This window comes from Zosterops lateralis (assembly GCF_965231275.1).
Source record: "Zosterops lateralis genome assembly, chromosome: 3".
Taxonomy (NCBI): domain Eukaryota; kingdom Metazoa; phylum Chordata; class Aves; order Passeriformes; family Zosteropidae; genus Zosterops; species Zosterops lateralis.
In genome coordinates this window covers 90,522,832-90,550,188 of record NC_139764.1, presented here as the reverse complement: position 1 = coordinate 90,550,188, position 27,357 = coordinate 90,522,832, and the positions used below count along the sequence as shown (strand labels likewise).

The following is a 27,357-nucleotide window of genomic DNA, read 5'->3' as shown; positions in this document are numbered from 1 at the left end:
AAAACTTAAATGACGCTTAAAAATATTCATGTTTGGCACACACTGAGTCACTGCTGGACATTGCAATGGCATTCAGCTAAAACTGAAGAGTAGAAAGAAGAATGTATTCTGCCTTCATGTAAAACAATTAAGTCTGCTGAGACACAGTGAAAGGACTCACATTTTCATATTTTAAAGATAAAACTAGCAATTATTTTTGATGTTAAGATTGCATTTATTATGGGTTAATACAACTGTTTGGGGAATGAGCCATTTGGGAGCATCTGTGTAACCCTTCACATTTGCCAGGCTTTTCCTTTCAACAAGATCACTCACTTTGTTATTACTGGAATAGAAAACTCTTTTATTTATCAAAGTATTATTCATCTGCACATTGCCAGGTATAGCAAATCTGTTGACAGCACTGGATTTATCATTTACTGTTAAAGGCAAATGGAAGGATTCCCCACTTCCCTAAGCCAGCAAAAAAAATATCATTCTTGAAAATCACTGCACAATATCCTGTGTTGATTAAAAAAAAAAAAAAAAAAAAAAAAAAAAAAAAAAAAAAAAAAAAAAAAGTTGGACTGTCCAAAATGATTCAATATCTGAAAAGCCTAAGGTAGTTGAAATGAGCTTATAATTTTGAATTTTTTTCTTTATTGCAAATACTAGGCTTCCATGCCTTGTGTCTTCATTATTTGTAGTATTTAACCATGGGGAGTATCAAGTTGTTTTTCCATTAAGTGCAGAATGTTATTAGCTCATGGAATTTCTGTTTCAGTGTGGTCTTTCATCACTGAAATATAGTTATCTGGAAATGTATTATTTCAGTCTGTGAAAATGTAGATGTGTTTACTCCCATATGATTAAACATTGCTATTTACTTCATTAACATTAATACTTCATTCCTTAAGCTACTCTGCTGAAATTAATAACATACTGGTCTCATGCAATAGGCACTGGTCTGCTTAAAACAAAAACCCAGCAAGCAATAAGCCTTATGTGGGTTGGGAGAGTTTGGTAGGCCTAGAGGATACCTTATATGAAATATAGGTAAGTGGTTGCAATATGAGGGAATAAATGCCAAAATGCAACTAATCTTCCTCCTTGTTATTGCTGTATGAGAATGAACTATGAGATAATATGGGCAAGTTGCAACTGTTAAAAGATAACATACATTCAGTTGAGGTCATTATTTTTGTGCAGTTAATAATTCCATTTGAAGGAAGCATCCCATACCTGTATCACTACCCCATTACATCTCTCAGAAGTGACTCCATGCTCCCTGGTGCCCGCGTCTTGGAGTCAGTAATCCAGGCAACTGGGAAGGGATCTGCAGAGTGTGTGAGTGAGTGCTGAGAGCACCACACAGGCTTCAGGCTCTGGGCTCAATCCAGCCCCCTCCCCTGAACTGAGTCCACCTTATGAGTGTATTTCATCCAAACAGAGTACAGTCTGTGCCCCAATGGCTGCTCCACAGTGAAAACTAGAAGTACACTCAGTGGGAAGGACTAACAGAATGGTTTCAAAATTGCATTAAATTAGAGCAGTAGAAACATAAGTATCATTTTGCCAAAGGTCCTGTGAGGATTGATCCGTCAAGGATAGATCTTTGTCAGCTGTGAGGAAAAACAAGTCCATGTATATATTACATACCTTTTAAAGTCATGGCTGGTTGTCTAAATCAAATTATTTGGAGGCTGAGAATTTTTTGGTTTGTATGTGGTCTCAAATGCCTATGTTCAACTGTCAGCTGAATTAAGGGAAGAAACTTTCTGTTCTTATTTTGCTTGCTTTGTGTTTTTAAGACATATGAACTTGCATGCATTTACAAACTGTGCTAGTTGGAGAGTCCTACCGATAATGCCAGACATCAAATGGTAGATTCAACATTGCTCACTTAGAACTCTTGCACAGAAGATCCATATATGCTCACATGAACTCTTTGTCATAAAAATACTGAGGCCACTACACCAGCACATGTAGGAACCATTGGCATAAAAAGTACAACTACTCCACCCATACACCATATTTGTTATCTAGGCTTTTGCTAAGCTAGCAGGCTGTAAAATCTGATTAATCATGACCTAAAGGTAGTAGAACTGGAGATTCACTCTATCAGTTCTTTAATTACTAAACTGTCTTCATCTCACCTCATGAGTTTTCTCACTTTCACCCTTGTGAATTTCCTCCCTCCCAACCTCTCGGAGAGTGGGGAAGTAAACAGCTCTGGGGTGCTTAGCTGCCACCAGGGCTAACCTACAACAAACTGGAATTAAAATAACCTTGAGAGATAGAAGGAATGGTCAGAAATAAGTATGATGGAGTTCAGTAAAGAAAAGTTCAAAGGCAGAGAAATAATCACCTGCAGAGTGACAATGCAGTATTTCTGCCTGAAGAACAATTCAGTATTTTAGAGGATCTGAACCAATATATGTAACCTCTGTCATACTCCGACAAAAGAAGCTGGCATACAAGGATATGTTAACAAGAATGCTAAGCATAAGACAAATTAATTGTTTGCAGTGTGCAGAGAGTAGTGGTAGGGCCTGAGCTGGAATACTGTGTCTAATTTTGGGCACTACACTCCAGGAAAGATGTGAGATCCATTGGCAAAATCGAGGGGAGAGTAACAAAATCATCAGAGGTCTACAAAATATGACCCCAGTGCAAAGAGTGAAAGAACTGTGTTTGTTTAGTCTAGAGACAACTGAGTGGAGACATGATAACTGTCTTCAAATATTTAAAGGTTGTTGCAAAGAGGAAAAGAAGAAATTGTTCTCCATGTCCCTTGGCACTAGGACAAGAAATAATGGGCTGAAAATGCATCAGAGGCAATTCAGGTTATATCATTAAGGAAAGCTTTCTAACTGTGAGAGAAGATAAGTAATGGACCAAATTGTGTTTGAAGGTGGAAGATTTCTGTCTTTGAATTTTACTGGGATTCTTGGGGACTTGTCGCATGTAGTACATGTAACTCTCATGGTGTGCCAGTGGTGCAGGGCTCAGAGGTGCATGTGCCACACTCACACACCACTTTGGCCTGAGGCATGGAACAGGGCTACTTTATGATAATCTGTTGAGGAAAACCCTTCCCAATTAAATTTGCAGAATTTTGATATAAATTTGCATTTCTATCACTACTTGGTAATCACTTGAGTTCCCTTGAAATAAGACAAAACGAAAGAAAGAGAAGTTTTGAGTTTTGAGGTATTTTGGAAAAAAGGTTTTAATTTCTGGTCCTGAAAAATCCTTTCTTAGTTAGCTTATTTGTAATTAAAGGACTTTTGAATTTCAAAAATACTTAGTTTGTGTTGAAATCAATGGCAAATATATTTATAACAGAATAATTTCAAAGTTCTAAATGAATAGTTATAGTAAAGTGACCATATCTTACAATATTATCAGAGTGTTTTTAAATTGTATATATGTTGGAAATACAGCTCCTTGGTGTGCAAGTTATAGCTATTCTCAAAAGGGAAAAGACATTGCTTTACCCTGATTTGGTTTTTATTAATCTATAGTTGATTACATTCAATTATGTAGTTTTTAAAAATAGTTCTATCTCTGGAAAACAAGGAAATTAAACTAAAAATAAGTGAATTTGGGTTTTTTTTCCTGCAAAAATTTGCTATGCTGGAAAAAAAATGGTTCAGACATCTTCCAGTACAATTTTGAATATCCGCCAAACAGTAGATTTATTTGCCAAACATTTTCATACAGTATTCCCATTGGGACTCAGTCTTTCAGAGAATAGATTGGTGAAATTAACTTTTCTTATCAGTCTGTGGGATTTGAGAGAAGCACAGTTGTCTGCCAAAACGCAGTAGAAAGAAACAATATCAGCTAAATTGTCTGGATTGGAGTGTTCTTGCTTTCGCCCTCGCCTTGGCCAGGAAACTCTTATATGAAGGAGTATCAGAGGAGAGGAAGAAACTGTTTTGAATAACTTTTCAGATAATACAGTCTTAACTGTATGACATTTCTCCTTTTGCTTTCCTTTTTTATTTTTCAAAACCAGACATTGAAGTTTGTTTTGTTTTTTTTCTGGACCAAATTTTTTACTCTATCCTCTTCCACTTCTGGCTCCTGACTCAGAGCACCAGGTTTCTACTGCAGAAACCTATGGCCTGTTTGCCTGTACACAGTCTCCACGTATGTGCCTGTGCTGGGGTGCTGATGTAGCTTTATCAAGCATTGAAAATGTTCTCACTTCTGGCTGTCTGAAGTCTTCACAGACAGGGAGCTTCTGTTTCAGCCAAAGGCTATCAATAACCAGTGAGAAAGCATTGTTTCAATAAATAGTCAGAGATAAAGATGCAATATTTGTAATTAATTTATGTTGCATGAATGATGCAAATTGAGTTTTGCTCTGAGAATGAAAAACGTCACTAGCAATAACAAATGCATGTTGTGCTGAGGAGTGGAATAAGGTTCTGGGTGTTGCTGAGATAACAGGATGGCACATCTGGATAATAGGATAGTACCTCTGGAACCAGTTGGTGTCCTACATCAGTGTGGTGTTCCATTTACTATGACAACGTTCTTCAAAGCTGAGGATCAATTTTTTTGTGAAACTGCTTGCTGAAGAAAGTTGTTTCCAGCTCTTAATATGCTCTTTTCATGCCAGAGAGCACCAATTTATTTATCAAGTGCAGCATTTCAATATAATTTTTAAAACTTTTAGTGAATACTATTTCAATTTTAGTATTCCCAATATGTTAAAAAAAACTCAGTCAAGTGCTAAAAAAAAAAAAAAAAAAAAAAAAAAGAAAAACCACACCTAAAATGATGAACTTTTAATTTAAGTTGAAAATATATGGCCCATGTCTTTCCTACAAAAATAAAGTTGCTACTCGATTGTTTCTTCTATCCTATTAAACCTGATATTTAGAAAGATGAAAAGGAAAGCATTTCTTCTTTGTCTTGCAGCAATACTGCATCATTAAAACAAACCTCCTTGATCCCTGTAGGGTCCTGCAGATTCTGCAAATTCCTCACTGCAGGATAACTGTACTTTCAGAACTCTGCACACTGCAATACTCTCCTTTTTATCAGAAGCAGGCTGATGGTTCACTTGTGTAGATGTAAGCCCTTGATCTCTACATATAAATGGGGCTCCACATATGTTTTTCTTCTAAATTTTTACTAAATTACAGACTGTCCAAATATGCATATCACTGTGCAAGTGTAATGATTCCTAACAGATATAATTTTGATTTCATTCCTCACAAGGACTTCATAAAGAATAATAGCAACTGAAAATATAAACATTACTTAGACAGTATATTGATCCATACTGAAATAATTTGAATATTAAAATCTTAGAGCTTAATATTTCCCCAGCAACACCACTAACTATATTAAATTATTATGCTATTTTATATGTCTTTTATTGTAAAATTTGTTTATTATCAAAGCATAAAGCCTGTGAGGTTTGGTGTTCATCAGTTTTGTGGGGATTTTGTCATTTAATATTTGCAAAGTATAATCCTTAACACTTCAACAGTCAGTTTTCTTTTTACTGAAAATGAGCAATTTCTCATCAATTTCAAATGGGATAATACTCAATCTTTGGATAGATATAAACCATAAAATACACAATCTTTTCTCTTAAAAGTTGTGTCTGCAATTTAATATTCTGCTGTTTGCATTTAATAGAATATATTAATTATTTTTGCAAGTAATACTAAATAAGACATTACAGCTTTCCATGCTTTCATAATTGCTATATTAAATGCTTAAATATTAATTATAAAATAAATCAAATTGGGTGTTTGTAGATTTATTTATCTCTAGTGAATACTTGAAATTAAGAATGAAGACTAATAATGTATAGATTGATTGTGCATGCACAAATTTTCAGACAAATGTAATCATTAAAGATGGCTACATTATATATATTATTGAACCTAGTACTTCACATTATCAATTCTTGGCTACAAATACAATTTCTATTAATTGTAATAAATCATAACCATGCTCTTAATTTCATTTTTGTGAAGTATCATTATTCTAATAGCAATTTAGACTGTACATTTCTTCATGTGCCATTTTCTGGAAGTTGGACATTGAAAATTGAGTGCTGTATATAGGAAATTAGCAGTTTCAGTGCTTAAAAATTTCCAAGTACATCCAAAATATTTATTTTCTTACGTATTACAAGAATTCAGGTATTATGCAGAGATAATACCTTTGTGGCACTTGATAGCTGTCTCCTATGGAGGTTATGAGGTTTTGTGTTTGTTCTGGCACCTTGCCCAGCAGGAGGTATTTTCATACAGTCCTAGACAAAACTACAAAGTTTAGAGGTTTTTATACTGCATGCTTTTTTGGCTCGAGGGGATTGAAAATGAGTCACAGGAGGGACAAGTTGGTGAATTTTTTATTTTATAGCTTTTAGAAAGGCTTTATTTATTTGTTATACCTTCTCCTTAAGTTTTACTTCTGTCAGCAGTAATTTTTTTTCTATTTAAAACTTAAGTTCAAACAAACTACATTAATGGTACATTTATGAGAAGTGTATGCATGTAAAAGGTCTTTTCTACCATTCATCCTGCTAGTGAAAGGATGAAGTTCATGGTTAGAGTCTTACCAAAAAGATTAAATAGATGGGTCAGTAACACTTTGGTTTAGTGTTCATCTGCTAAAGAATATAATTGGAAATGAAAATGAAAGTTAGTGCCTAGAAAATAATAGGCACTAACATAATTGTAACCATAACTACTGAGTTATAGATCCACAGTTTGTGGAAATAGTTGCTTTTGGGATCTGATATTTTCCCAGGCTTGGTCTCTGCTAAGGAATTACTGATTTATTTGTAAAAGTTTGTGTGAAATGGGTATGGTTTCAAAGGACTGGGAGCACCCCTGGAGTGCCGCAAAGGCTTTGATGTTGCAAAGGCAGCTGAGTCAATTCAGAGGTAAGGGCTCAATGGTGCCCTCTCATCCCCCCAGCAAATCCTGTGTGGTCAGCCGGCTGCCCTTCAGCAGCTGGCCAGCAGTGTAACTCTCAGGCCAGTGGGCCAGAAAGCAAAGTTAACCTTCCAGATTCCTCTCTGAGCTCTGAATGTAAACGCTGTGATTTTTGCCTTTCTGTGAGTGGATCCGATGTGCTTGAGCAAATCCAGGCACAGCTGATTGGGAAAGTGGTGCTGGTGATCCAGACAAAGGAAATGCACAGATAACAGTCCACGTTGAGCCTTTCCTTTGCTGCCACCGGGATGTGCTGTGTTCCTGCCCTGTCCTCCTCTCAAATGCACTGGTACGAAACCCATATGGAATTGTAAACGCAGTTTAAGAAAACCTACTCTATAGCACAGCAGCATTTCCCTTCTCTGGGTGCTCCTACTATGTACTGAATGATAAATAAAGCATACTAATTGTGGACATGAGCTGAGTGCTCTTAGGTCCTTAAAATTTGGGTTTCCTGATTTTATGATTAGCTATATACACATTTGCTTTTATATTAATTTCATCCAACAGCTGTTTCTACAGGAAGATGTATCATATAAATGAGTTTTCATTACAATGGCAGCAAATAAATCCTTTCAGGGGAATTTTTGTAGGAAGCAAAAATACAATTAGCCCTTTTAAATAGTATTCCCTAAAATATGTGAAATAGCAGATTGCAACAATTTATATTTGATGTCTTCTATATAAAACAAGTCCTACTGCCTTCTTAAGATAAAAACTTATCAATTCTAATAATTTTTATCTTTAAAATGTTAGAGTTTCAGGTTGACAAAACCAGTGTGACTTTTGACTTTTAAAGTTAAATCTAATCTATTGTAGAGGAACTAGCACTATAGTGCTACTTCCCACCTCTTTGGAATTGTCCTTTTTTTTCTGTCAGTTGTATCTGATTTGTGCCAATAAACAATTTGAAAGAGCTGTGTCAAATGAACTAAGATGGCATTGCATTTGTCACAAGGGTGCTACGAGGTTGATACAAAGAGATTGTTATTTTTCAGTATAGTGATACTTTAATTTGTTGAAAGTGCTTACAACAAGCACTTTCATAGTTTTAAAACTGCACAGATTTTAAATTAAGATTAATGATTGCATCCTAATAATACCAAACTCGCACTGCTCTGTACATCACAGGTTACAAATGGTTTTATGTTCCTGACCTAGTCTCCTTTTAAGATAGTGATATGGCCTCTAAGCCTCACAAAACCCATTACAAATGGTACCCCTAGAGAATTTCAAATCTGATACCATGTATTAAAACAGTAAAATTATTAATTTTCTGGTTTTGTTGACACCAAGATGCCTAACAGAAAGGCACTCCTAGAACAGCATTCTGCTCAGATGGAGGTAGGCAATACTCCACTGAGTCCAAATCCAGATCTGCACATGCAAGGCATCAGGTGGAGGAAAAGCCATCAGATATATTCAGTAAGTTTGGGTCCTCCAAAGTCTGCAATATAACTCTGCAATGATACTGTGATCAATAGAATTATTTAGCAGCTATGAGACAGGATTAGGTGTGCTATGCCATTCCTAAACTAAACTTAACAAAAGAATAGAAAATACAGGGTATTTCTTTGGTTGTGATTGAGTCTTCTTGGTCTGCTGCATCCATAGCAGTCACTGTCTTTATAACTTATTGAATTCAGAAAGCAAAAAATCAACCTAATTTTATTCTCAGGAGAGCAATCAAGGAATTAACAATCTGAGAAAGCTGAATTATTTATTAACGGAGGAGATCTCAAAATTCAGATTGACATGGATTGACATGTCCCAGAACAGCAGAGGCCAGTGACACAGAGCCCCTGACCTGAAGCCTCATGTTACCATGGGTTTCAGACTTTGCAGGATTTTCCTCTACTCATTGATTAGAAGTGCTAAGGCAATTCATTTGGACTTTTATCTGTGAACATGCCATGGAACCATTTGGCTTTATAAACCCCTGCAAATCAGGTGGAGATTCTTACTTTGGCTGCACATCTGCCAAGCACATACATTATCACATTAGATTCTTAAGTGCCTATAGTTTCATACAGCATGTTTATGTGTTGAGTGGAAGGAATCCACTCAACAGCTAATTTTTTCCACTGCTCCAGTTACACCTTCTCACATACTACAGTTTCATATTTAGATGTTTCATATAAACCAGATATATGCAAAGTGACCTTTCCTCCATGCTCATGTTGTCATCTCTATAAAAATTCCAAGCATTACATAGTATGAAACATTTCTTTTTGTTCTCATCTTGCAATTACCTCCAGTCTCATTATAAATTTTCCAATCTTTGACAAGCGATACCAAATCAGAGCTGTTACCTGCATTGCTCTGGCAGGTAAATAGCTGCCTCACACTAAGAAATACAACCCTTTTTTTTTTTTCATTTTGGTATGAAAACTTTATTTTGCATACCATGGTGTATGCTTTTATGCATATTATAACTAAAGAAAATGGCTTTAACTTCTGGAACACTGTTCTTCCAGTTACATACTGAGAAGAAAATTTGCCTTATATAGATATATATAAGCAGGGGTTTTTTATAATTATTAAATGTTACAAGCTGCACAGCATTCATAGAGAAATTTCTTTTGGTTTTATGGACACAAAATGGTTTACAGTAAATGTTATGCTCTGAGTCCTGATACATTTATGTTACTTCATACATCTGAGCAAAAATATAGTTTGTATCTGTGGAGCACAGGAGGGGAAAAGAGGTCCTAAAGTAGTTTAAACTCTGAGTTAGATATGTTTGTAAACTCCCCAATACAAACTGGCAAGCATTATATGTTATAAAGGCTATCACAGTTTGTATTTGTGCTGCAGGACTATATTTATAACATCCTTTAAGATTTCTGTGTGATGGTCAGTGTTATAAATGTAAGAATGTAAGACTATGGTGAAAAAGAATATTGTCAAGTGCTTCAAGAAGTCTTATAGGTAAAATATCTCACCTATAATGAAATAATCTCAAACTCTGGTTTGGGAATTGTGTTGATCAAGTATAGCAAATGCTTTGTATATTTAACCAAGAATTTCTGATACACCTGAAAAAATAACTTCATACTAATATATATATATTTTTTCTGAATTATGAAAAACAAGGATTAGCCTTACTTTGAGTAAAAATGTAACTCATTGGTTAATTAATTTTTTTGTTTCCTCAAATACAGATCTGCCGGCTTCAGCGTCATCTATCAACAGGAAAATACCAGCAAAATCTCTTTTCAAACCAGCCTATCATGTTTGTATCTCCTACCAGTCAGCCACCATGCAAAAAGCTAATTGAACTTATACAGCTGGCAGGAGGGAAAATATGTAAAGCCTTACGTCAAGCAAAAATCTGTATAGGAAAAAAACCAGGAAAGAAGTACCAGGAAATAATATCTTTATCAGAAAAATGGGTATTAGGTAAGACACCAAATTTCAACTTCTATAAAATATTGTAAAATATGTATTAAAAATATCAAAAGTATTCCACTAAACTGAGGTAATGAAGGAAAGAAAATGGAACCAACTGCTACAGCTAGATTTTCAGGAAAGTTGTCTCTATGGTGAGATCTTTCTCTTACAGCTAAGAGGGCTTTATGATGGTTCTGGTTTATGTTCCTGACCTCTGGTATTCACCATTTAAGTTTTTCCTCAAAAAAATATATTCCAAATATTTTCAATTTTATCTTTTGTATGATGGTTTCATTTAGAGCAAATTAAATTATGGGAAAATGCCTATATGACAATTGTTTTCTAAAGCAGCATACATCTCAACTTTAAATGTAGTTTTAATTGGTATAAATTGGCATAGTAATACTGAAGTATGGTGACTGGCACCCTCTGAAATTTTCCTGAATGCCGTATTGTACATTTGAAAGACAATTTTTGCAATCTCCATTTCACTTGGAAAATCTTTCTTTTTAACACCTGCTGTTATGTTTCTGAGTTCTTAGTCTATCATTTTTCTAACTCATTTGCAACACATTCGGACAGACTATTTTCAGCAAGGGTATTTTCCAAAAAGGGACCTTATTTAGAAAAAATAAGATTTCATTCATGTCATATGCTCTCTCAAACTTCTCCAGAAAGTGTGTCGCTCATACCCTAGCAATAAATGTACTACAGGAGTTGATGTTATATGAGAGTAGCCAAGCAAGTCCTAATCTTTTGACCTCTAATGCTGTCAGATCACGTCTTAAAACCTGAATGAAAACACCACTAAAGAAGAAAGGAAAAGTGACCCATAAGGGAAAAAATACTCATCTAAATGTACATTTTATTTCATACTTAAAGTATAAGATAAAGTTGTGAAGACTGACAAGAGAGGTGTAAGAAGGTGGCATTGTTTTTTGTACCTTTCTCCAGCTTCCAAGAAGACTTAGAGAGCAAGTGTGCAAAAAAAAAAAAAAAACGTAAGCAGATGATGAAACCAGAGATTTGTGCAGGACTAAAAATAAGAGTAAATTAAACACAAAAGTTTCCAGTAGTAGTGCACCAGATGGACAAATGTAATGATCTAAAGCAGTGTGTGATTCGTGTGTCCCACTCATCTACTGGTCTCATGGAGTTCTGCCTTATCCCAGGCCAAGGATCTCATGAGCTCCCTGCAGCTGGACAGGCCACCTTCAGCTCATCAGTGGACTGAAGGAATTGCATATCCAGCTGCTAACAAACAAAGACTGATTTTTTTTGTGCCTTTTATAGATTCCTCGGTTCATTTTTGCAGTCTGATTTCTAATTACTATGTCCTGCTTTCAAGGCAAGGTCACATTTCAGTAAATGGGTTTTAATTCATTTTGATGAATCATCAAATCTCTGAAAAAAGTATTCCTATATGATGCTTTAAAGGAATGATACAGAGCTTTGAAGCTCTGCCCCTTTCTCAGCGACTGTGTGCATAATAGTATGAACATAACAGTGTCACCTATAAATTGCTGTCTTAATCAAATAAATCAGATCTGAAGGCATTCCTTATCTTTCACACTTCACTGTTGCAATCCAGTTGGTTTGTGGCTATCTGCTTTCTGCTATTAACCCAAGCTGCCAATTGGCAACTCAAGGTTGACCAGAACAAAAAGCACATAGGTCAATAATGCACCACCTTTTTAAAACTTAAGTAAATGGTAAGTGCTTGCACTATTATCATTTGACTGTTGGCATTTCTTTTCTCTCTCTGAGTTCTCAGCTCCACCAAACTGCTTTATACCAGAAACTGCTCTGAAGAACATTGTTGCTTTATCATCTGTTTCTTTTGCATTTTATTTTAAATAATCCTGGGGGTTTTTTTATTTATGTATTTTAGATTCAATCACTCAATATACAATATGTCCTATGGAAAACTACATTTTTCAGACGTGAGCTAACTCAAGAGCTTCCATATGATTGTAAGGAAACGCGCACAGCTTGGATTCGACAAAAAAATAAGCTGTGAAGGGAATTCCCAAGAAAATGCAAGTTACATACTTATAAATACAGAGGAACAATTTCTATATTTTTAATATTTGTGCAAGTGTTCATCTTGTGAAATCTTTAGGGTTTGAAATAAAGTATTTCCTTAATAGAAGTCATCTTCCTTTTGTTTATTTGTTGAAGACTTTTGGAATTAAAAGCTGAAGGAGTCACTATTCACTGGGAGGGAGTGGAATTTCTAGTCTTCAAGTGAAGACTTGTTGCAGTGCAGTTGAGAGATGTGCACTCAGCATGGGTGGGTGTGCCTGAGCTGGGGCTGGTGCAGTCAGCAGGAGCTGTGCTGCCAGGGCAGATGCAGGAATCCTGTTGGCTCCTCAAGTCCAAGTGCCTCTTCACACACCAGAAGGGCCATGATGCCACATCTTCATGATCATTGCTAAATACATTTCTTTAGTGAAAGGATAAGATTGCCCATGGTGCTCAACTCACACCTGCTGATGTAAACTTGCACTTCTAAACTGAGTTTTCAAAACTAAGTGAAACTCAGTAATTATGCTCGGATGTGTTGTTAAGGTATTGTTTAATTTCAAAGTCTTTAATTGAATCTCAAAATGTGTCTACCTTACACCTAGGCTGAAACCACAGTTACTGACTTTCAGTTAAATGCACTAAGACAGCACATCATTCAAATGCTAAAATCTTTTGAAAAGGGAACATACTATGAAATCCTTTAGGTATGCTTGCAAAATGTATAAAAATGTCTTACATATTAAATTCTTCTTTAATCCGTAGATCTGTTTTTAGCAGGTACAAAGTGAGGTTTGTATGTAAAGTATGTTGCATAGCACCTATTTATGTATAAAATAGATAAAGTACCATCAAAATGAGGTATCATTACAGAGAGTAATGTTATCAAGTAATTTAAAGGCAGCTCATAACTCACACCCTCCAAACTCAGTGTTCCTCTTAGAGTTCCCATAGCATAAGAAAATCAAAACTCTGTACAGAAAATTATTATTTTGAGTTAATATTTTGGAAAAATTGAAGTATAAGGGTTCATTTTTATGTTATTTTTACATTGCCATTCTGTTGCATTGTTCTAACTTCTTGGGCTTTTAAAGAGATTTGAATACAAAAGTTCTGTAAACAAGGATTATACAGCCTCTTTCTTCAAAACAAGTTCAGCAGTATCTGTGGGTGACAGGCAGTTTCAGGTACAAATTGCATTTGTATCGTTGCTCTGAAAAATGTTAAATATACTTAAAATGGAAAAGCTCCACATTAGGATTTTTTATGGAAAATTAAACTGATTTTATTTTCTGAAATGCTAAGCACCTGTAACTCCAAAGGTTAAGACCTCATTTTCAAGTGTTACATATCTGGATTTGGTATATAAACTACAAAGTCAAATTTACTGAGGAATTTTCCTTGCTTAGTTTTCTGATATACAAATTTTTAACAGTGTCTTATCTAGGAAATCTATGTTTGATATAAAAACTGGTATGTTTGATACAAAATTAGGCAATCATGTCTGTCTACAAATTATATAGTTTATCATCAAAACTATTTACCTATTCAGTGCAGAGCACTGGTAACATGTTATCATTCTTCAGCCTTGACTTTATGAGCCCCCTTATTAAGAAGGTAGTTGCCAAGTATTATATAGTAAAATAAAAATACTTATATAGGTTGTGGCATGTGAACATATGGATGCCAGTAAATAACAGAATCATTTGATTGAATTATACTGCTTAACTTTGACTATAACAACCTCCTGGGTTTATTTTGTAGTAACTTCTTAAGTGTACCTATAAAAAATCTGACACTATTAATTTATAGAATATAGCACTCCAAATCAGCTTTCTCATAAATCTTCTTAAGATTAGTCTCAGCTATTTAAATTGTAAATTCTTGGATCATCTTGTTGGTCTTTATTAGTCACACATGTAACAGATTTGACAGTGAAAAGTCTAATATCCTTTTTAAAAAAACTAAAATGTTTCCAATAAAACAATCTGCCAATGTAGATAATTCCACCTTAAATTATATGGTTGATAGAAATCCCTATCTATTGGCTCTTCTTAGAGAATTTGTAGTAGACAGGCATATATAGCCAGCAGGAAATTGAATTCCAAATTCTGATCTCACATTCTGGGCAATAGAACTGCTGTCCACCCTGACTGACTTGCTTTCTAAGAGTACACCCAGCACCAAGAAGCATCAGTGATTCATGGGTAGTTTCAAGTTCTGAGATCTTGCAACATGCAGTGGTCAGTAAACATTCTGCCACAGCACAGCTATGTTCTCTCTCCTCTGCAAACAGGTACTGGGCTCTCCTTACTAGGAAGATCTACTTAACTTTTACTGATTTCCTTTATTGCCTTTTTTTTTTTTCCAGAAGTTGTCTTAACCTTCCTTACCTTTTTCATCCTGCCTTACCTTTTTCATCCTGCAAGAATACTTTTGCCATTCATGAGTGAAAATTACTCAGCATAGCTGGTGTGTCTCCTCAGAGAGATTCTGCTCCCCTGCCAAAGGCTCTCTAGCCCAATCTCATTAGTACCATTAAAGGTCTTTCTAAGATAGCTTAAGTTGATTAGGAACCTGTTTAAATTAAAATATAGTGAAAAGTCAAAAGAAGTATTATTCCTCTGTGAGATTCACATTAGCTGAGCTAATTTGTAAATGTAATTTAACTCCCAGCACATTTTAATTCATTTTACTTTCATCAGCGCTATAGGTGGTACCAATTGGGTGCACCACCAACATCCCTCCCATCCTTCCTCTTCCAGAGATAAGAAGAGCTTTTACCACATTTTGCATAATTTAGTGGGGACTCACATTGGCAAATACACAAATACTGAGGACAAACACAGGCATGGCCTTGAAAGCTTAAGCTGTGTCAGAATGGCAGCAAAATTTGTGTCCTATTCAAGCCGTATATCCATAAAAAATAGTTTAGAATCTAAAAATAATTCTTTGTTTCAGTGACTAATAATGTAAGATTGGCTAAGGAAGTGTTTGAAAGAAAGATTGCCAGTCAGGTAGGTGGATCTTAGGTCTCTTTTCTCCCTTTCTGTTTTTGTAATCAGTTTTAGATTGCAACTGCATTTGTGGTATGTATATCAATTGAGTAAGAAGTCTCTAAATATTCACAGTGATCCCAGTATATGAAGCATCTGGTATTGACTTACAAACTACAGATTTGTTGAGCTGGTTTTATATTTCTGGATATTTTCCTGACTCAACCATAGTCAACCTTTTGGAGATTGTTCCTTTTAAAATAAAAATAACTAATAAAAACTATTGCATCACTTGATCATCAGTTCATAGTTCCACTAAAAAAAAACTTGTGTTATATTAATTGATCTGTGTAGAATGTAATTTAGGCACAACTGCATTATGTGCTGAAGTGCTATCAGCACATTCAGTGCTAGGAAGCTGCCAGCACACACACACTTTTTTTTGGTGAAACCTTAGGGACTGTGAAGCAAAGGTGCTCTAAATTAGTTTTTCTGAGCAAGAACTGTGGCTGTGTGGAGCAGTGTTTCTAACATTTATAAACCTTAAAGTTGAGGTATACCAGGAACAATGTCTAGAAAATGGATTAAACTTTTTTTTTCCTCCAAAGAAACAGACAACAAAAAAAAAAATATTTGCTCATTGAAAACTGAAAAGTATTAACAAGCCTGTGTCTGTGCCAGCAGTCATCTTTAAAGACAGCTCTTATAAAATAAAACCAAATGGCTGTGGTCCTATTGCAATAATCAGGGTCTTATTTCTGATCTCCTTTTATTGCTGTATTTCACAATTAGCTCTTTGCATGACAGGACCAAACTACAGGGTCTGGAAGAGTATCACCTGTACTACAGCGTCAGGCAGCAGCTGATAACAGGGTGGTTGAAAACTGACAGTGGTAAAAAAATAACCACTGTAATCAGCACAGGTGTCTGCTGAAAGTTTTTGCTGGGACCTGGCAAAGCAGGGTGTTCCTTCTGTTGATACAGATGTGAAACAACCTCTAATCACCCGGGGGTGGCTCAGGCTCCTGTGCAGGACCGAGGTGTTAAGTAGCAGCCAGGTGTGATGCAGGACTGCACGTTCCCCTGACTGCCAGAGCCAACATCCTTCACAGAGTGATTTGTGGCACAGTGCTGGAGACACAGCCCTCCCAGCCTGCCAACACGTCCTCACCTTCCTCGCCCCTGGGAATCTCCAGCTCACACTGGCTGAACCTTCCTGTGACCTCTTCCGTGCCAGCTCGTGTTGTTTGCCTTGTAGCTTCTGTTGTCTGGAAAGCACCTGAGCTATCACTAGAGACAGAATTGCCATGGAGTGTTTATTTTCCAAGAGGATTTATCAATGCCCATAAATATCCTTCACATTGTCTTAGAGATATATTTAAAAGAAAAGGAAAAAAAAAAAAAAAAAAAGGTGCAGCTACATGTGAGTTGGTGAAAGGATTGGTACTACCAGTCCAGACAGGTTTAAGGTTTGCTTGGAGTTTGTGTTTTCCTTCTTCATCACAGATTTTATGGAGCTATACACTCAGGGCTTTTAAGAGAGAGAACCAGATCTTTAGGAAGGAGTGTGCAAAGGGAAACAGTTTCACAATATTATTGATGTGACATGTGTATGTGACAGTCATGGCAGCTGAAGCTGAAACTTGGAAACTCTTCTGCAAGTGGTTTCTTTTTGCAGTACATAGATCTCTTTTAAGACCTTACTTTTTCAAAACGTTTAATAATTAAAGAAATACACTTTAAAAATCACAGGAGGAGATAGCTTCATTATTGAGAACTGTTAGGGAGATGATCTCATCTCTAAATTACATTTTTAGTTGTTGACTGGGATGCAAGTATGGGGTAAAGAAAAAACATTTTCCAGATTTTCTCCCCTGGAGTGAAACATTCCAGCTCATTCACTCAAACTGAAATTTGTTCAGGGGAAGTTTTGTCAAGTAAGTAGTCCCATGGATCTAGAAATAAGCCTAAATCCAAGATGATTTTTATGCATGCAGTATGGAAATTGTCATGACGTTAAACGTTCAGTGCAACATATTGTGGAAAAAACTAAAACAACACCCAAAATTCCACATTATACTTTTTAAATATTAAACTGAGCAAACCCAGGATTTTTGATCTTAACATTTGTGGGAAGGGCAAAAGTTTCAGTTCAATAAATGAACAAATATGGACCTGCTCTGATTACGGCCCAATGTGTCAATTCATATGACAATCAAGACACTTGGGAACCCTGCTATAAGCTTGCAGATACTTGACCTCTGTGAAGAGCCTGGCTGGTCCCTTTGCCACTTTTAATGTACACTTAAAGAAATCTGGTGCTCCTCCTCACCCCCACCAATGACTGAATATTTCTGAATAACTTGAAATTCACACCCACTTGAAATGCTGACTTGGGAATACACTTTTTTGGACATATGCTTCATCATACTTCAGCTGTACACAAAGATAAGCATTTTAGAAGTTAGAGGAAGAGCATTTCCTCCTACAGAAGAGAATTTATATTTTCCCTGACATTGCCCAGGCAACACAGGCTTGAATAAAAAATTGACGCTAAAAGCAGAGTTCTCTAGTCTGGGAATCAACACTGTTATTTTATTCCCAGCTACTCTCAGTCTCCCACTTGATGAAGAGAAGAATGTCCTTAAGTGCAGGGATGTTGAACATATTTTGATGACCAATATAGAAGCTACTAAAGGGCTGCAAATAAAAGAATTTGAAATTATAGAACTTGAGATTCACTTTGCCTTGATTTTATCCAGCCTCTTCTCCTTCTGTGCTTTCTTGTCTTCTCTTTTTCCTTGATGTTAGTAGGGATATTTCATATATATATTGTGTTTTAAGAGTGTTGTATGAGAGACAGAAACCCATAGTCTCTAAGCAGTACTCTTGCACAGTATCGCAGTCCCTCTGTTACAGAATCAGATCTCCTCTTCTGCCTTCCCAATTGGAATCTTTTGCATACCTAGACCACCAGCACTAAGCTACACACAAGCTATTAAGCTACAGCTCTCATGGGAGATCTGAGCTCGGATCTGCCCAGGCTGACAAGGGCCTTGTATCCAGGTCTTCAGTTCTCTGTATACCTTTATGAGGGTAACTCATATGACTAAATTTGCTATCTATGCTATTTAGAGCATCTGAGTTAAGTGTAGGTAGGCACAAAGACAGCAGAAGCACAAAGACTCCTAATAAAGATTGTCTGAATATCCAACTGAAGTTTTCCAGGAGATTATATCATTAATGAAGAGAGGTTTGTATCCTGGGAAGCTTTGTCTCATACCTAAGTTAGAGAGCTAAAGGCCTAAGTAATCCAAAAGGTGACTGCCCATTAAATTCAAGAAAGGTTCTTTACTTCCTGCCACCTAGAGCATCTTCCTTTGCATTTCCCAGCACATAGGTATTCAGTTCTGTTCTCTCTTGTGTCTAGACAGATACAGGACATTTGAGAGGGTTCAGAGAGGGGCAGCAAAGTCAAACTTTAAAAGTGTCCTCTCTATGAGAAATGAATGCAATAACTGGGGAATCCCCTGCCTTCAAAAGTGATGGCTGAGAGGGCAGTGTTACTCTTCACACCACATAGAATCAAGCTGTGGAACTTAGTGGATGTTAAAAATTTATATGGATTTAAAAACAACTGAGGTAGGAATTGTTGGAAGCTGGACAATCTTGCTGAATGGCATGGTGAGTCCCTCAATCTTGATGGCACCAGTTCCCAGAGTTTCCTGGCCTTTTTGCTGCCAGGCAATAGTACAAGACACTATGCACCTTCCAAAACTACCTGGAAGTGATAGGTTTGATGATCTACAGTGGTTTGCAATACTGCAGAGAGACAACCTCCTGATGATGGCCCACTACATCTGGTCAGGGCAGCAGAGGTGTGTGTTGCATCTATGGCTGCAACATTTCAAGGAAACTAATGACACCTGAGTCTGCTATAGCTTCAGTTGTGACTGTCATAGTCACAACCTGAAATAGTGTAGGTTGAATCTTAAGAATACCCATCCTAATTAACCATCATTTTTCCAACCCTGGAGGCAGAAGTCTGCATCCAAATAATCTTAGCAATCCAACTTTGTGGCCCCACCACTACTCCACCTTCTTTTGATGTTCTCCCTATACTGCTGAAAGACTATGCTTCCAGTAGCAACAGTACAAACCTGTCTCTTTTCATGGACCAGACTATGAAATGAGTATATAGCCATAGGAAGTGAGTAGAAAAGTGGTCAGTTCTGCCTACTTTCCTGGCACAGATGCCATTTATTTGTGGCATGCAGTGTGTGGGAGAGCTTGCTCACTTACAAGGACTCCCAGTACAGTTTCCAACCCTCTCTGTGTCTTGTATTCTACTACTGTTTATATCTAAAATAATAACAGAATTCTCTCCTATGAATTAAAGAACAGTTTCAGAGTTTGAATTTATCCATAAATAACCACAGCCATACTTGATCTCAACTTGGTAACTTTTTGCTTTTGTGTTTTTGACAGAACTAACTTCAGTTACTGAGGTAAGAAAATCTTTGCTTTTTTCAAAGTAGGAACAAGTGCTCTGTTGTGTTGTAACTAATACAATTTACTCATATCAGTGGTCTTGCTTTTTTTCATTTCTCTCAGTAGCTGGCCTGCGTATAATCAGCAATTCATTAAGAAAATTGCTACTTTAGTCCCTAGTAAGGCTATTCTTAAGCTAGACTTCCAGCTCCCAACACAAAGAAAAAAATGGTGTACAAATGTCCAATCCCAAGTTATACAAGGAAAGTACAAATACAGGGGTCTCTCAGGAAAACTGGATGTTTCAAATTGAGTGTGGGAAAATGCTGAGAGCTTCAGGTCATGGCTGACATTTAAACTCAACACCTCTGCTTCTGCATTGCTATTACTGGTAGTCAGTGACGTAAAACACTGCTTTGCTGTGGGTTTGATATCAAGATAATCTGTACAATGAGCCACTGAATCCAGCTATATTTACAGACTTAATAAATTTTGTCTGCAGAATATCAATATGGGTACCTAGAAATAATGTTTGTTTTTAACTTGCAGAGCTGTGCTCTTTTGCATGACCTGCGCAAGGAAAGTATTAGCATCTGCCTCTTCACAAGTGATTTCTGTTCCATTATTGGCCATGATTCAGCTAACTGAATACCTGAAAACTGATAGCTACATTTTGCAAGTTAGAAAATTCAGAGAGAAGCTTTATTTCCTTTATACTTTATTTCTGCTGCACCACAGAGGGTCAGAGGTTCTTCATTGTTGGCCTGTGGTCTCCTTAATAAGGAGAAAGGGCTACCTTAGAATTGAATCAGCACACGCCCTGTCTATCCACTGCTCCTGCAGAACAATCTGGTGGTTTATGGACAAATGATGCTATTTATTTTACATCCTGTTTTGGTTTGGGTTTTTTAAAATACTGTGCTGTAAAACATTTTTCTGTCTTTTAGGGAAAGAAAATGACCTGAACTCTTGATGAATTTGTGATTCTGAAGAAGGGAGGCACAGTGCAATAAGATATCCTGTAGAAACATCCAGGATTGTCATAGAAAACTCTTGAGTAACATACATGTGGCTGCTAACAAGGCTGTAAATGGCTGCATTACTGCCAGTAAAAGATGCCATCTGGTAAGTCTGCCTATTAAAACAGAAGTTTAGCTGCAACCTTATAAGTCTGGAGGTTTGATTTGTTGGGGTTTTTTGGTGGGTGGGTTTTTTTGTTTGGTTTTTGGTTGGGTTTTTTTTGTTTGTTTGTTTGTTTGTTTTTCTTTTTTTTTTTTTTTTTTTTTTCTTTTTTGATGTTCGATGTTGCTGAACAATTGAGAGAATCATGGCAGGGTTAATAAAATTATTTATGGAGTTATCAAAATGCTAGTTGTGACAAATTAGATCCTAAACTCAACTCATTCCTAAACTGGAGTTTGGCTTTGTCAAACCAACTTTATCTCAGATTTGGTCATCGGCCCTTCATACCATGAAGGAGAGTAAAGGTATGAGTGCACAAAGCTGGGCTCTAGGGCTTTCTTCTTTCAACAGTGAAGGCTGTGGTGTGATCTAGGGGAGTTATTCTGTGCTTATCAGCATGTGCAGTGTCATCTATGAAACCTCTTATACCTGAAGAGGGATGTGAGGAGAAAAAAGGATACCTTACTTCCAAGGTTATTTTTACTCCAAGAAACCTTTTTGTATGATCCATTGTGGGTCACTACAGAAACCAAGCTAAGCTGGGGAAAGCAGAGTAAGATAACAGAAGAACAAGCAGGTAGTTTGTACATGTTTGTTTGAACACCCCATGTTTCTATTCACAGAGACTGCAGGCAGAAGGTAGGGCAATCTAGACACCCACACATGCTTGTCCAAAAGGCTGGAAGGACCAACAAAAGCACTAGCAGACAAAAATCCATTTTAAGTAAGAAGTTACTGCCTACCTGATTAGTGTAATCACCACACCGCAGCTCTTTGCTGACCCTAAAATCATGGTAAACATCAAACGATACAAGCTTTAAAGACACTGGCACAAATTTCAGCAGTGGCAAAGAGAAGCATGGCTTAGAGCAAAAATAATAATTTCTCTTCTTTGAAATGAAACACTTAAATCCACTTTTCAAAGAAAAGTGAGTTTTTTCTGAAGATACTAAGATACTACTTTCAAGACTTGAAATAATCCATTTATCAGTGATACTAATGGAAAGATACTCTAGTCAAGCAGAGCAAAACATGTTGGATGATAGGAGGTTTTTTTAAATAATAATAATAATAATAATTCTTTATGTTTGGTTTTGGGAGTTTTAAAGAGTGCTGGTTTTGCACACTTCATCACACACTTCAGAGAAGCACAGCAGTAAGAAGCAAACATCATTGAGATTTCATGTCTGAAATGATGCAGGTTACAGTAAGAAAAGCTTCCCCTTAAATTAGTTACATAACAGGGTTGATAAGATATTTCTGTTCTAATGAGCTGCACTTCGGCATTTTTCTCATGTTATACAGGACATTTTTGGTCAGATTGCATCTGCTGGTTGTGTTCAAATGTCAGTAGAGATATTTCTACGGAATTCTTTAATTACTTACAGCAAGTTCAGGCTTGGTCCAGACAATTCTGACAAAAGCAGAAAAAGCTTTAGAGATGATTTATTTTTGAAATGTAGTCAGTCACCAGGTGCTGTGAGGACGGGAAGCCCCATCCAGCCCCAGGAACCATCCCGGCAGCCCAGCCCACCGCCATCTGCATGGAGGTGATCCCAGCTGCTGGAGCTGCTGAGGCAGCACGGCCAGAACATACAAAATAATGCCCCTGATGATACCTGCTGCCTCCCAATGTCTGAGTGAGCTCACTGAAGAAAAGGCTCATGCACAGATCCCAAGGATTTAAAGCATAAAGAGATTTGACGCACCAAGGCAGGCAGAGACAGCAGCTCTAACACACTGGCAGCCAGCACGGGATCCCCGAACAGCCAGGATGGAGAAGCCTGTGACAGTGGAAGGCTCGAACTTGCTGTCAGCAGCCACAGCTAAGGAGTGACTCTGCATGTCCCTAGCACCCTTTGGCCCTGGGCTCAGCCCGCAGGTGCCACAGAGCCCCTGCTGTTTCCACAACGTGGGATGGGTGTTTCTCTGAATTGGTGTTTCCACCTCATCTTTGATTCCTCCTAGTTTTCATCAATCTCAGCCAGCCCCATCCTGCGCTCAGAAGACTCATTTAATCTAACTGATGGATAAGAAGCATATGCAACTTTTTCAATAAGATTTCTGACTTTACCCTTTTAACCCAGAGAACAACTATAAATAGTTTATAATGTCTGGGATTTCCACAGCCTGAGTGCAGCTATAAATAGTTCTAAACATTTTCCCACTTCATGCTTTTGAAAAGAACATTCTCCACTTCCTTTCTTGGAGAACCCCTGGGAATAATGCAAGATCACAGCTCAGAAAATGTGTATATTAGGAGAGTTTAGCAAGACGGAGCTACGGCAGCTAATTTCGCGTCAGGAAATTAGCTCGGGCTAATTTCGCGTCAGGAAAGGGTCAGGCGTCCTTCGCCAGGAGTTGATGTCCGCGATGCCGCCGCGGTGCCCGGTCCGCCCGTGCCCGCCCAGCCCAGCGGGAAGGGGGGGCGGCTGTTCCCGCTGCAGCGCTGATCCCGCTCCGCTCCCGCTCCGCTCCGGCTCGGCCGCGCTGGCGTGCGGGACGTGCGCGCTCGGCGGGGTTGTTCTAACACCGGAGCACGACACGGCCCGAGGCTCGCGGTCACACACGGGCCCCACCGGCCCCGACCCGAACCGCCCATGGCCCGGGGCCGGCGGGAGGGGGCCGGGGATGGCGGGGCCGGGGGTCGGATGGCCGGGCAGAGAGTGGCGCCCCCTGCCGCCCGGCTCAGCGCAAGGAGGCGGCGGCAGCAGCGAACGGGAATTCCCGCTTTGGTCCGGAGAAAGCTCGCTCTGAAACGAGCTCGGTACCGGAAAGCTGATGACAAGAAGTGGGAGGGAAGACTGACCTAAATTATGTCCTTCATTTCCTCCATCTTGCCTTTTTGATTTCACCTTAAGCCACCACACTGTTTTCACTTTAAAAGCTCTAAAACATCCGATATCTATTTTACCCGTGATGTAAATGTATTTGAAGCTGATTATCAGAAAAGACTGGAATGCCTCTCTACAGAAGATGATAAATTATTTACTCAGAGACACCAGATCATGTACCTCCTAATGAACAGGCATTTGCAAGATGCAGCTACAGGGAATTTAGGAAGCACAGGAAGCAGAACAGCTCAGTTGACAGACCCAGGCCATTTATTCTACATGGCCCAGAAAAATGTTCATGTGAAAAACATGAAAACAGAAAATCACATTACGCCATTATATCTTTTAAAAGTACACAGCAGTTTGATGAGATGATTTTATGCATGGCTTCATGTCTACAGAAAATTAGATGAGCAGTAATGAAAGACCAGTTTCAAAACAAACATTTTTAAATTCGGCCCAGGAACTGGCAGGGATGTTGAGTTCCTAATATTAGATGGCAATGACTTTCTGTAAACAAGGAGCATGAGAAGAGAAAGTCCTAACCCCATAGGACTCCATCAACTCAGAGAACCTCCACAGTATAAGGTGTAAAGTGTGTGATTCCTAATACTAAGAGCACAGTGAAATGGTTTAGCACACATCAAAACAAGATGAGATGCTTGCAGGAATTCATATTTGCTCTCTTTTGACACTTTAAATCAAAATAGCTTTTAATTTGTATCTATGCAGCAGCAAATTTGTATACAATATGAATGCAAATTGTCTCTGATATATGCAATACCAAAATGCTGATTTCTTTTAAAAAGGCAACATTTCCACAAGTATTACTATCACAGCCTATTCACAGATTTGTTACATGGTATGCAAACTCTACACCCACTTAAATGCTTATACACTGAACCAAGTATGGCTCACTTCAAAAATACCTCCTTTTTACATTGACTCAGTTTTAGTTGGTCCAGATAAAGAGGCTGTTGAGATAATGGAAAATTCCTCATCACATAGAAGATCTGACTGTGCACAGGAAAAGAGAACTCTCTGCACAGCTACCTCTCACAACATCTTTGAAGACTTTGGTAGTTGCCAAAGTCTTCAAAGATTGTGGAGGGGACTGGATATTTCTTTTTCTCAAACCCATTGCAGACAGAATGTGGGAATATAACAAACCTTTGTATCACAGCTGATACACCAAAAAAAACCAACTCAGGCAATCACTGAGTGCTCTATAGTTACTTAGAAATGCTCCACACATCACAGATTACCTCTATATAAAGACAAGCCTAATCTCTCGATGTAGTGGCCAACATGTGCTCTTTTTCAGGGTATTTTTGAATGAGACTTGAGATGCCTGTACCAGCAGACCAGTAAAATGATTCTGCTGTTATGACAGTAGGAACATAAGCCCAAACAAAGGTAAAGAAATAACCACAGCTTTGACACACAATATGCCTTCCTCCTTAGAAAGAGCACTAAGAAAACAGCAAACAATGTGCACTTGAAGTTATGCAGGATAATCCCAGGAGTTTCTGTGAAGTCAAAAGAAAAAAAAAAGAATTTTTACAGCTTCTGTCTTATTGTCACAAAGTACTCTGTGAGCACTTGTGCTCCTTGGCCCAGTTTCTTCTCTTTCCAATCTTGTTTTTCAAGTGGAGCTCCTTTACTAGTAAGCATTCATTTGAATAGTCACAGTATGAGCCACAGCCTCTGAACTAGCAATTTCATTCCTCTCCCTTCTGTGCAGTGTTTTTCTTCTGCATGTCCCTATCTCTGTAGGATATAATGCAATTCACTCTAATGGATTAAACTTGAAACAATGCTCCCATTTGGCATAGAGTGAGTTCTTACAGAACCCAAAAGCCAAATGCATGTTTTCTAAATAGAAGCAGTATGCTACAAGGGCTTGGTTCAAGGTTCAAGTCTTAACACTATTCTAGGTAAGATTTACTACATAGCCGAATGTGAAAGTTAACTGAGATAGGAAAGAGTTAAATGATCAAGCTGAAATGTTATTTAAATATCATGAATTAAAAGCTCCAGCCTAGCTGCAAAGAATTAAAAAGGGCACAAGCTTGGCAATGCTCCTAAGGCAGTAAAAGCAATGTTTAGAGAGAAAGAAATCTTTGTTTGAATGCAAAAAGGAAACTAAAATTGGCAAAATGGAGCAAAGAAAATTTATCTGGGTGATCACAAACTGGCAGAATACAAACCTCTCTCAATAAAAAGAGACTCTCCATGAATTTCAGCAGGGTGACTGTCAAAAATCTCATCATATAATATAGTCAAGGTGAAATCCCAGCAATTTCATAGGCTACTTTTAAAACTGAGTTTAATTTGTAGTTGCTTCTGCTGGATCTCACTCTCCTCTATTTCAGACTCTGAGGGATGAAGGTCAGTTGCTTCTTCCATAGCCATCTTTGTTACAAGAATGCTGTCTGAGAACTCAGATGGTCTCCTGCTCGCAGCAACGGAGCTCTTGATGATAATTTCAGTAAAATGGGAACGTGGACACCAGCCTCCCTGGAAAATCCTCAGCAAGGGGGAAGGAACCTGAACTTTTTGCCTCTTCAAAGGAAACCATTAGCCAGAGAAGCGAGATCACACTAAGTCGGTGTGATGGCTGATTGTTGCCAAAAACGGTTGGCCCCACCACCCCCTCTGCAGGGGACCCAATCCAGTATGGGCACATGGAGATAGATTAGCTTGCTGATTTGGGAGAATGATTAGCCTTTGTTTCTTGTTTCAACGGGTTCATCTTCTGTGGAATCATCTGCTTGATTGACTTGTGGTCACATCTAAATCCCAGCTCAGGGAAGCAGTGTGTGAGCACAGGGCTGTGGAAAGCAGGCCTGCTTATATTGTGAAATATAACTTTATACTTACCCAGCTTATATTGTGAAATTGCCCCATAAGAAAAGCATGATCAGAAACCCTAGCATTAGACTGTGAGGGACAAAGATGAGAGTCTCTACACAGTGCAATTAATGATATGAATGAGCATCCATTTTCCTAAATGGCAAGCCTGCCACTGAAAATTAGGCAGGGAAAATCAATACAATTTTTTTGAGGTTTATATTACTTCAGAGTGCATTTATCCTCACCCTGGCAGTGACAAAGTCTCCATGACAGATTGTGGAGGAGGGATGTGTGCCGCCCTGGAGATGCAAAGTCCTTTGAACCTGCTAGATGGGGTAGACAGGGCAGGGAGATGAGGTAAGCCCTGAGGGGAGAAGGCAGCTAACAAGATCTTTCTGATTCCACAAAGCCCCTGGAAGGGTTGCTGTGACCTCACTTTTCCAGTGGGTTTACTCTGGCCACTATATCATTGCCAGCCAACTCAGTGTCCCTGGCAGGGTAGTACTAATAATAACCCAACTACAGCAAATGTCATCACTTCCCACAGCCCCTTCCCTGCTGAGCCAGGCACTCAGAGCTTCAACCCAACGGGGGGAAAAGGGACATTCCTCACCCAGTGTGAAT

At 38.0% G+C, this 27,357-nt stretch overlaps 1 protein-coding gene across 3 annotated transcripts in view; it reads left to right on the top strand.

Moving 5' to 3' along the window:
* The window catches only part of MCPH1 (microcephalin 1), a 133,036-nt gene extending 111,412 nt beyond the window's left edge, over nt 1–21,624 (top strand). For 2 of the 3 annotated variants that reach the window (XM_083856660.1, XM_083856662.1), the window contains 2 exons: nt 10,121–10,358; nt 12,241–12,410. In XM_083856660.1, coding sequence (XP_083712786.1) covers nt 10,121–10,358; nt 12,241–12,296 — 294 coding nt within the window. In that variant the 3' untranslated portion in view covers nt 12,297–12,410. Of the gene's footprint in view, nt 1–10,120; nt 10,359–12,240; nt 12,411–19,858; nt 19,879–20,808 lie in introns of those variants that run through there. The other variant, XM_083856661.1, reaches the window with a different exon arrangement.
* The last annotated feature ends 5,733 nt before the right edge of the window (nt 21,625–27,357 follow it).